Below are 12047 nucleotides of genomic sequence, written 5' to 3'. Positions count from 1 at the left end.
TGCCTGCTTCCTACAAGGAAATCATTATATTCCCATATCTACATAATGAAATGGAAATCTTTCTACTTGAATATAAACTGAGTAAGCTTACTGACAGAGCAGCCAAAGTAGATGAAAGATCAGTCCTTAGAAATAAACTTTTGTTTGACTCAAGACAACTGAAATGCTCTTCTGTTTTCTCAGTTGTAAAAGGAATTAATCCAAGTATCTCCCCTTGCATACTGGAAGGATTAAGATAATGTACGAAAAATGCGTAGCATAGGGCCTGGTACATAACTACTCAATGCACATTCGCTATTATGTTCTATTTTTAAGTTACAGTATTTTAGAGGATATTGTTACCTTCTACTTGGAAGAAGGAAATTCAATAGCCTTTGCCTCAAGTATAATGGAATAATCTGTAATGGCAAAGTGACACGAGAACTAATGAGGACCATTTACTCAGGATCTTCAGCTATGTGTTTAAGATGAGAAAATGCTTATGTCATATTCTAGACACAGTCATTTCTTAATACACTTAATTCTTCAGCTTTAAATTGGTAAGTGTTCTCAACTGTCTGATTTTCAAAAAACAATCAGAGTAGCTAGCCCACAGTTATATCAATAACTGTTAGCTACCTGTGAATTAACCACTCCAGGCACTTTTGTGCAGGCTTAAGCAGGAAGTAAGGGGACAAGTGAATAAGGAATAATGAAATGTTTTCATCCAGCTGTTTGTTTACTGCTTTAGTCTGAACGCTGCGCTCCAAGGTTTTTGCCATCTGGCTGAACAACGGTGCCTCAAACTGCTCAAAGGCAGGATCAATTCCAAGCAGTTCCTCCAGGCCAGTGCATCCTAGAAAAAGATCAGTTTACTTAACAATTCTTTGCAAACTCATCCCATTCTCTTTTACAGTTTTACTTGACCATAAAGCCTGTATATCCTTTCAGCAAATATGGTATGTAATGTAATCCCAAACACAGACTTCTTTTCAACACATAAAAGTAAATCCTATCTTTCCAACCAGGAGAACAAAAGGTACTTCATAACAACGGCCATTCCTATTTTCTTTTAACACCCCTGACAATAAATAGGTCATCCTTTATGGAGGACTCCCCCCCGCCCAGCCACTGCCTGTATCAGTTGCTTCTTCTATTTTACGTATCAGTCGACCTCCCCAATCTTGTTTCTTCATTTGAGCAATTCAGACCCCTCTTCAAGCATCTAGGCCTCATGATCACTTGGGAATAGCACTTGTTGTTCTTTCTCTTAACACATAAGTCAACAAGTTAGAAATCTCTAAGAAAGAAGAGAAAACAAGCAAATAACTGCAACATCTAGAAAGCAGATGTATCAAAGAGCTTTCCAAAGTTAAACAACAGCTCACCGATGGCAAAGGCGGTGTCCCTGTCGATGGTAGCCGCTTCCTTGGGGTCAAACAACAGAGAGGCAACTACATCTCTAGACAAGAGGCTGGGATCACTTTGAGGGAGGGCGAGCCGCTGGAGCTGCTGGGCTAAGGACGTCATCGTTCACGCCTGCGATTTATAAAAACAGGTTAAGAAACACAACCACCGTGAGAAGTCTACCAAATTACAAGAGGCTTCGCGTACAACTAGCTCTCCTCCGCACTCAGCGCTCTCAAGGACACACAAATCGGCTGCTGCTCGCGGACCCTCAACAGGCACGCAGCACAGCAACGTTAAGCATTTCAGTCTTCCGCGCCGCGGTTTTCCCTATCGACTCCGCAGATTCCCCGCCAAAAACTCCCGACACACCGCCCTTCCCCGGTACATCGCCGCGATCCGCAGCCACACCCACCAGTTCTGCGTTCCTCTTCACCCGGAGCTTGAAATTAGAGTAGGACTCGGAAGCTAACAACTCTTCACAGCAGCTCCCACATGGAATCAGAGCTCAACTCATGCCCGGAAACCTACAACCTGTCTTAGAGGAACTTCCGGTTTGGGGCACTACGGCAAGAGAAGAGGTACTAGTTTGTGGAAATGCGACTCGCTTGCGCGATTCTCTTGACGTAAAACCCCGCCCATCCGACACGCCCCTTGAACCAAGTCCCGCCTCGCGGGACTGCAGACTTCCGCTGTGGGATTCGATCTGCCCGACCCCTTCAGCTGTGCGCACGCGCGGGATGTGGCGGGGTCTGAGTTTCCACTCAATCACTAGATAAACGCGCCCTTTGTGAGTTTCAAGGCTCTGTAGTCGGGAGACTCATCCGTTTAGCGAATATTCTTCCACCTTTACTACTATTTACCAGCGCCACGTAGGAGCTAAAGCTCGGGAGTCGGAGTGGTGAAGCCTCGATACCTGGTTCAAAGATCAGCGGCACGCCTCTCAGCGGTGTGACCTCCGCCTAATTGTGTCATCTGTCAGAGTTTGTCACTTGCTCTATAAAATGAGAACAAGCCGAGATTTTGGTGTTGGACACCGCCGCTGAGGAGATCGGGGCTCCCCTGTCACTGTTCTGTGTGTGTGTGCATTCCTGGAATGCACGAAGTACTTTTCTTTTAAACGAACCCTGTTGAGGTAGAGTTGACAAACAATAAATGCACTCATTTCGTTTGAACAATTGGAAGAGGCTCAGCAAATGGGTATGTAGGTATGACTATCTTCCAGGTCCAGAGAAAATTTACAAGACCCTTAAATTATTTCCTCTGCCTCTGTGATGAGGTCCACCCCAGCCCTGCTCCAGAACAGCACTCCTCCTCCGAGCGTCGGTGTAGACGAGCGTTGCTGCAGAGCCCCACAAAGCCACCCACCAACCCTGTTTCCAGGCCAGCGTGGCACATGCTAGGCACCGGGTGGACCGACCGCTCACACCTGCACGGACGGAGGGCTGAGCCTGGATATGCCCCGCCTGTCTGTTCGGAAGCGTGTAGCTCTCTCCCGAGACGGGGTTTACTGGTGCCAGGTGGTCAGAGTTTTCCCAACCCTCTTTCCTGGGAGCTATCGGAAGCAGCCACAAAATCACGACCTCCCTTTTCTTATACTTCCTGCAGATTCTCTCCCTTTCATTCACAAAGGGATCTGTTGTTGGTTTGCTTTAGCAGGATGTAAAACAACCAAAACCTTTTCAGTTATTTATTCAGACAGTAATCTATGTTTTGTGTGGTGTTCACTGCCTTGCAGAGAATAATAACAAAGTTCTGATGGTGTCCATTTCATTCCACAAACAGATCTCTTAAAGGAATTTTTTTCTTTCTCATGCATCACAGAAATTTTACATTTGTAGAGCAATTCACTTAGGTATTTGGTAAACAGTGAAAATCAGGCCTATTTTATCCATGTCATACTTTCTTTTTCATTTTTTTGTGAAAAATCCTCTGTGTATTTTCAAAAGCTTTATTAAAATGAAACTAAAAATTGTGCTACATATATTTGGTTCAGAATTTTCTGTCAGTTCCAATAGCTACTAGTGCTGAGACAAATTTTACTTTAGAAGTAGGGTAGGAAAGTAGAAAGGGAAATTATTCAAAAATTCGTAATGAGTACATATATTACAAAGCTTTTGCTTAAAAATATAGTGATCATGAATCACATACTTTTCTCCATTTTAAAACAATTCATTGTATTTGTGCCTAATGGTCTTTGCTTCTGTGCATTTCAGATTTTATGATTGTATGCCGGTCTCATGGGTTATTCAGTTAGTGACCAGAAAGAATATATTTTTTTCAATTCTTTTTGAATTTAAAATATTATAGATCATATGTAGTTCTGAAGATCTCCCAGCTAATAATCCTTTTCATGACTCTTGCTGTTATACATTCATTAATTTTAGCTATAATGAATGCATATATATTTTTTTAAGAGTAGGAAGAATTTATTGAGAGAAAGAAAGCTTCTGTCTAAGAGGGGCAGAATGAGGCCTGGAAGGTGGGTTGCCCCATGCGTATATTCTTCATTGTGATGTGTGGGAAGTTCATGTGGTAGAATGATGAATTCTCCTGATTTCAATCCCTGTCCATGGCAAGTATGCTGCTTTCCCCAAAAGCAAGCTTGTCGGAGTGATTTGAATGAATAAGTTCTCTTTCAAGAGATAGTCTCTCCTTCCACCTCATCTCTTTTAATGCAGAGTACAGATTCCTTGATTTACTCCATGAGTACTTTATGCTAGGGTGGGATATGATGGTGACCAAGAAACTGAGGTCTTTGCTTCTGTGCAACATACATTCAAACAGGAAGAGACAGGATGCAGGTGGATAAATCAGGAGGAAAACCATCAGATGATGTGATAAGAGTTCTGATGAAATAATACAAAACCACATGGTTGGGTGATTAGAGGGTGTCATTAGTTTGAGTTGCAGAAGTCTCTCTGAGGAGGGAACATTTTACACTAGTACCTGAAAAGTTTAGAAAAAATGATCATCCCAGATAAGACTGATCTTGGCAGGGACTCTGCTCCAATCACAGGTGGCCTTCTTTCTGTCCATCAAATATGCCACTGGCACTACCGCTACTTGAGATGATCTGATTTGTCTCTTTATTTTATGCTCCTTTCACTAGAATACTGGCCTCAGCAGGTTGGCATGAAGTCTACCCCTAAGATTTGTGGAGCCTGGCTAAGAATATGAATGGAGGCTCACTGTTGTAGGTCTAAGTATTTAAAGGCTATATATCGTTGTAACTCCCTGTTAACTAAGATATACTAGTTTCCAACACTGACAAGTAAACATATATTTATTTATTTGTCTTTTTGAGACAAGGTCTCGCTGTGCAGTTCAGGCTGGCCTTGAGCTCACTTTGTAGCCCAGGCTGGTCTCAAACTCACAACGATCCCCCTGCCTCAGCCTCCCGAGTGCTGGGATTACAGGTGTGTGCCACCACGCCTGGCAAAATAAACATTTATAATAACAAGATAAAGCTGGGCATGGTGGCGCATGCTGGTAAGCCCAGCACTCGAGAGGCTGAGGCAGGAGGATCCTTGCAAGTTTGAGACCAGCCTGGGCTACAAAGTGAAGCTCAAGGCCAGCCTGAACTGCACAGCGAGACCCTGTCTCAAAAAGACAAAAAAAAAAAAAAATGTTTTCATAAGACTGGAAACCAGAAAATCTAAAAAATGATTGAATTTAATGATCATTGTACCTGTCTGAGTATACCACTGATTGATGAATTTAGATGAGTCATAAGGGCATATATAGTTAATAATTTCCTATATATTTATCCTATAAATTTTGTTTTCTTTTCAGCAAATTCACCAATTATGTTGTTTAATCAAGATTTTTCACTAGGTCTGAGAATGGAGCTCAGTGGTAACATACTTGCTTAGCATGCAGGAGGCCCCGTGTTCAATCCTTAGCATCTCCTCTCCACTATAGTAGATTTTCATGTAATCATGTTCCATCAATGATAATAGCCAGAAAAACTTGAAAATAAAATTTAATGATGTTCAACATGTATAAAATTTAAATGTTTTCATAAAAATACATATTAAATTAAAATCAAAACATTAAATTTTTTTCACTTGTTTTCAAAAGTTATCTTTCTTCCAAGAAAACAATTATAGATTATAATTAGTGAGAAATTTTTATTAGTGCTCATTAATTGTACAGAGTAATGAGTTTCATTGTGGCATATTCACACATGCATATAAAATACTTCGGTCATATCCACCCTCCATCACTGTTTTCCCCCTCCATTGACCTACACCCTATTCCCTTCATCTTCTAATAATCTTCCTTCTACTTTCATTTAGTGGCAAAATCTTACATAAGATTTTAAATAATCCATTAAGATTATTTAAACCTATCTAAAGGTGTCTGGTAAATATTTGCCAAAAATAAATTACAAGTTCATTATTCAAAGTTTAAGACAGGTGTGGTGGCACACACCTGTAATCCCAGCCCTCAGAAGGCTGAGGCAGGAGGATCACTGTGAGTTTGAGGTCAGCCTGGTCTACACAGTGAGTTCAAGGCCAGCCTGGGCTATGTAGCAAGACCCTGTCTCAAAAACAAACAAACAAAAAAACTAACCAAAACCAAAGTCTGCTTTGTTTCCTTTGCAAAGACTACGTATCCCCATCATTCCTGGTGCGCTATGTCTACCTATTTTCAGATTTGAGTCATATAAATTGTTTAATGTTGCTAAATATTCCTCAAGTGCCATATTCAATTATGGAGAATACTACACTAATTCCAAGTACAACCAGAACTATAAGCTGGAAAACAAAAGGAAATAAGAAATCATGGGCTTGGAATTACTTAGAGACAATACTGCATTATGTCAAAATCTACTGCGTTCATTTAGTGTGAAGCAAGGGTGACAAGCCAATCAATCAGTCTTCCTTAGTCCATCTTAAGTCCTCCTTGCACATGGAAGAACACTTAGCAACTGCACAAGCCAAAAACTCAGACTACTCATTTTGTCTTTTATTTGGGGGACACAGGGAAAAGACCAGTTCCTCGGAAGCTCAGATGCATAAATCGTAAGAGAGACTGGATGTTCAGGCTGTGCTTATGCAGCCTTCTGCTGTGCTAAGGGGAAGATTTTTTTAAGTTTATTTATATGTATTTGTAATGTGCAGAAATCAGGGCTTTATGCTAGTCCAAAGATAGTACTGAACACAAGGATTTTCTCATGTTTACCACTGAATCCTCATGCCAAATACAGCACCTGAGACGTGACTAACGTGTTAATTGATAAACTGAATGAATATAAACTTGGATAGCAATATCTGTGTCTCTTTTCTGCTCAAGAAATGTGAAGCAGAATGAAAGTGAATGAGAGTAACATTATTATAGGAGCAACTTAGATTATTCTAACTACAACAAAAGTATTCAGAAACTTCAGAAGTTTATATTAGATTATTTTCGTCATGTATCACAACTAATGGAATGCCCTGATGAACATATATCTATTGATGAGAAAAGAAATAAAATGTATGTTATTAGCAAAGAAACACAACATGTAAATTCTACATTTTGGCCAATGACTAACAAATACAAGTCTGGTTAAGTGATTGAGAAGTTAACTGTTTGATTTTTTTATGTTGTGTCTGAAACAAAGTTATTTCCATTGTTATGAGTCTGAGTACTTGTGATCTTGTCACTAACAACTCCTTTTACCCTCCTAGGCTTAGTGGCGCTCACCTGAAATCCTACCACTATGGGAGGCAAGAGGATCTCAAGTTCAAGCCCAGTCTAGGCAACTTAGAAACTTAGAGACAGACCCTGTCTCAAAATAAAAATAAAAATAAGTAAATAAATAAAGAAGAATCAGGATGCAGCTCAGTGCAAAGGCCCTGGGTTCAGCTCAGTGCAAAGTCTCCAGGACCACAAAACGAAACATTTGGTGGGTGGGTAACTATTTTGAAATGGCTCTGATAGAAAGCTGGGAGTTGAAAAAGGATGATTTAGAAACAAATAGGAGCAAATGCCTGGCAAATGGTTGGAAACCAGCAGAGGGTAGCAAAGCATTTTCCTGACTCCAGAGGGCGCTCTGTCTCTAGGTGCCTTATCAGAAGCAGCAGTTTTCAGTTTTAATATTATATACGAGTATCTAAAATAGTGATTCTCTAACCCTTCCACATGCTGTAAAAGGAAGTAAAAACAATTTTTTCAAATGTCATTTGGGAACTACAGAACTTATGTTTCCCTCTTCGTGTCTAATGAGAACTATTCAGTCCTCCGTTTAGTGAATACATTAGGTTCTAGAGCTGGGAAACCTGGATCCCATTTTTTCTGTTTGTTTGTTTGTTTCAGTGCGCTTTGTCCTGTATAGTTTCTATGACTATTTGCCACTCGGTATATTCTTTCATGATTAGAGTAATAGTGAATAAAACTGTAAAACTTTCTTAAAACAAAGATTTGAATGAGTAAAAAAGATGGAGAGCAATATTATGCTCTTGGGTAGTAAAGAAAACATGCAGGGTGTCTACTCGCCATCTGAAGTTATTTTACATATTCAATTCAGAAAGAAAATTCAACAATTTTTTAAAAAATTGAAACACTTACTCCAAAGTGTATGTAAAAGAACAAGTATACTCGAATATATTTTTAAAATTCTCAGAGGGTCACTTAATGGAAAAATATAACATCATAAGTTAGCATTGCCAGCTTTTAGAAACATATGACAAAGCAGTTTCAAGTTAAAGAGTATAGCTCTGGGGCAAAAACGGATCCCAGAACCAAATAGCTCATCCAGAAACAGACTCCAGTGAGCAGACTCCAGTGAGCAGTTACTAGTACAAAGGGAAAATAAAAAAGAGTAAAGGAGAAAATATTCACTAATTAAAACTGGGCTAAGTCACTTTGGTGGAATGAAAAAATTAAATATTCATCTCAATTCATTCACATGAATGGATTCCAGAATACCTGAGCAAATTATGGTTCTGAAAAGAAAGGAATTTTGAGGAATCTCCATACTGATTTCCATAGTGGTTGTACTAGTTTACATTCCCGACAGTTATGTATAGGATTTATTTTCCTCCAACAATCTCTCTGGTATTTTTTTTTTTTTGGTACCGGAAATCAAACTCACAACCTTGCACGTGCCAGGCAGTGTTGTGCCACTGAACTATATTCCCAGCTCTGTTTATTGTATTTTGAATTATTGATGATAGCCAATCTTTCTGGAGTAAGACAGAATCTTTGTTATTTTGATTTGTATTTCTCCAATGGCCAAAGATGCTGAACATTTTTTCGTGTACTTAGTGGCCATTTGTACTTCTTCTGAGAAGTGTCTATTTGTTTCAAGTGCCCAGATTTTGATTGGGTCTTTTATTTTGGGGGGGGGGTTAATTTATGTATATTACAGTGATACATGCATATCTACTTCCATTTTCCCCAAACTCTGCATTGAGGAAGTAGAGCAAGAGTCCAGACAAAAGGCCACTAGAGTTTGATCTAGCTATCAGTGAGATCAAAAGGCTCATGATTTGTAGGCCTGGGTAGAGGATCCAAAAAGCCATGCCTCAGAATTGGGAGTTATGACCCCAGACTGAGTATGACTCCCGTACACACCCTCGCTTCAAGCCTTGAAAGATAAAACTGTCTCCAAGTAACCTAAACACATTCTAGAACAAAGCTCAAAAATATGTATAGGATACAAAAATATCCAGCACATAGCAAAGTGCATTTCACAATGCTGGCATCCAATGAAAAAAAGGTGGAAAAATACATAAAAAGTCCCCTCAACAATCTTAAAAAGTGGGAAAATACACACAATAAGGAGAAACACCTACTGAAACTGGCTTGGAACTGACACAGATGTTAGAATTAGCCAAGACAATAAACAATGATTACAAGTACATCCATAGGTGCAAAAAGTTAAATAGAGGCATGGAAGATAATATTTATATATAATATTAAATTATATGTATTGTATGTTGCATAAACAAAATTTTAAAGTTATATACTTTTATAAAGTGATATTTATAACTTAATAATCACTTATCAACAGTAATGTTAAAGTAGTGGTATATATTCCTGGCAAAGACATTCTTTAATTCAGACTTTCATGTATTATAAGTGATAATATAAAGTGATGCCACCCTTTCAGAAACCATTTGGAAATATGCATCAGGAACTCAAAATATGTTATATCCATTAACTTACTAATTCTGGTTCTGGAAGTCATTAACAATCCAACATTCCACTGCTGTGAACAAGTCATTAACACTTTATTGTGTGGGATGGTGGATTTAGAAAAATAAAGTTATATATAGTTAAGTATACATATAGTTAATATATCTATGCATTTAACATAAAATTTAAAGACTACAGCTTTTTTCTAATTTATCTATGCATACTAGCACATTTCATATCTTGTCATTTTCCTTCTTAAATCAGCCTCTAATATATAAATCTTAATGCACATAGTTAACATTTTCCCCATAAATAACGCAGTATAAAGAACTTGCCAGAGACAATATTCCAACAAATATTTAAATAGTGATGTGTGCTTTAGGTTAATGCTATTTTGAAGATGTTTAGACTGGGAACAAAGAGTCCCCTGTGAAGGAAACACTGAGTCCTGTAACAAAGGAACAATAAAGTGAAATGCATTTACTCCTGTAATGCCTTTGAAGACATTGGGAAATTTTTCATTACCTGAGAGGATCTTTCTGTAAAAGGCATTCTATATGTAACTACTGTATTTTAAGCTACAAGTGAATTGCAGACATGAAAGAATCTTAACTTACAGGACATTAAATGTATAATATAAGGCAATTTTTCTTTGTACTGTTAGGAAGGTAAAGGAGAGTCCATTCCATTCAACCTTCCAAACTTGGACAGCCAAAATCATTTGAACTCTTTGAAGGTTAGGAAGACAATGGTGTACCTTTAAGAAAGTAATTGGACAAATACCAGAAAAATATGTTTTCTACATATTACACATGTCATTAGCCTTGTGTTTTCACTGAATGTGCTTTTAAAAATTGGAAGAGGTCTCAGAATCTTTAGAGAACCACCACTATTGTATCAGAAGCCTATCAAAGAAAACTATCAAAGTAACAATAAAATCTTTCTCATATTTCATTTTTCCTGTTACAATTTGGGATTACTCTGTCAACTGACATTTTCATTGAGACATAATTTGTTAGTAGCTTGTATGATTTAAGTGTGGTTTATTTGACAAAATAGTATTTTTGTTAGGAATTTATGTCAATATCGCCAATAAAATGAATCTTTGAATAATTTCTGATTCACCACTATGTTATGCTAATTGCATTCAAGTCAACTCAACTAACAGTAACTATGCCTCTACAATTTGCCTGGCACTTTGATAAGTGATAGAAAGAGGATCAACACACAGGGCCTGTGGTTAGCCAGGAAGAAGCCTTAGCAGAGTCCCATGCAGAAGACAGCTTTTAAAATAACCTAGTCAATCTGCTTGACCATCTCAATAAAACAGAGACAGAGCCATCAAAGGTTAACCTTCCCCAGGCAGTTCATCTACCCATAGAAGGTGGCATGCCAGTTGAATCTTGGAAGATTGGCTAGAAAGAAAAGAAGCTAACATGCCGGGCAATAAGAACAAGTCATTCCAGCCAGTGGGTCAGCATGTATCAAGACACTGAGATGGAGCACAGGGTTCTGAGAGCTGCTGGTCTGATTAGTTTGAAGCATGGAGTTTGCTACAAAGGAAAACTGAGGAAGGGAATGGAGCAGGAGGTGGAAGTCAAGTATGGAAATCATTCCAAGTTGCAGAGATGGTTGATTGTGGCCAAGGAGTACAGGTCAGATCAGAGGGGTGACAGTCAGGTGGGGACTGCAATCATGCAGTACCAGGGTTACAATCACATTTTAATATTTCTCCACGAATGCCATTTAGATATGATTTCTTCCATTCTTAGATATTGTTGATTAAAATTTGTAAAAGTTAAAGATTTTATAACTGTTCAAGGATTTTATGAACTAAAAAGAGCTACCAGACAAGAAAGGATTGAATGAAAATGAAAGGTAGCTAAGAAGTTAACCTCCGTGGAACGCAGAGGAGCTAAGTCTAGAAGGCTTCCAAATTGCCACTCAGACGGCTGTAAATCTAAATGAAAGACTGAGCCCTGCAGCCAAGAGGACGCGTCAATCAACATAACCCTCCCCTGGTAGATTTTCCACTGCTCTGTCATAATCTTTTCTTTCCCCTTTGGGTAACTGAAAGTTTCGTTAGCATCAGCACAGTATCTACACAACCAAAATTTAGCCAGAGAGGACACATTAGCCGAGATGCTTCATCAGGACAGTTACTGTCACTCTTTGTTGAGTCCCCGCTACATGCTAGATTTAGGAAATTCACATCTTTTGGGGTAAACTATTGTGCTTTTATCTTTTCCTTATAGTATTCAATATTGAAGGGTTAAATAGTTTTTTCATTTTTAGCTCTTTTTAAAAAAGTGCTAAACATTAAACATTAAAAGTTGCTCCCTGCAGATGACATTGATAGGTTTCATTTTCTGCAGATCTTCTGCCTGGATGTGCCATCTTCTCTGGAACTATCCCTGAAAACTCTCAGGCCCAGGCGTTGTGGTTTTGCAGACAGGTCAGGCAGGGCTCCGACAAGTCCACCATGACACAGCCATTTCTGTCTTTAGGTAAAGCAATTCTGATTTCTGCAG

The 12047-nt window shown here is 38.8% G+C and overlaps 1 protein-coding gene across 2 annotated transcripts in view; it reads right to left on the bottom strand.

The window, feature by feature from the left end:
- Positions 1–1934, bottom strand: part of Heatr1 (HEAT repeat containing 1) — a 44381-nt gene extending 42447 nt beyond the window's left edge. For both annotated transcript variants that reach the window (XM_005404931.2, XM_005404930.2), the window contains exons 1-3: positions 1802–1934; positions 1368–1518; positions 619–835 (exon numbers count right to left, since the gene is read on the bottom strand). In XM_005404931.2, coding sequence (XP_005404988.1) covers positions 619–835; positions 1368–1509 — 359 coding nt within the window. In that variant the 5' untranslated portion in view covers positions 1510–1518; positions 1802–1934. The remainder of the gene's footprint in view (positions 1–618; positions 836–1367; positions 1519–1801) is intronic.
- Positions 1935–12047: the final 10113 nt, after the last annotated feature.

The sequence above is a fragment of the Chinchilla lanigera genome, unplaced genomic scaffold (assembly GCF_000276665.1).
Source record: "Chinchilla lanigera isolate Chin_1 unplaced genomic scaffold, ChiLan1.0 scaffold00091, whole genome shotgun sequence".
NCBI lineage: Eukaryota > Metazoa > Chordata > Mammalia > Rodentia > Chinchillidae > Chinchilla > Chinchilla lanigera.
The sequence above is the reverse complement of the archived record's forward strand: the minus strand, read 5'-3'. Positions and strand labels throughout refer to the sequence as shown.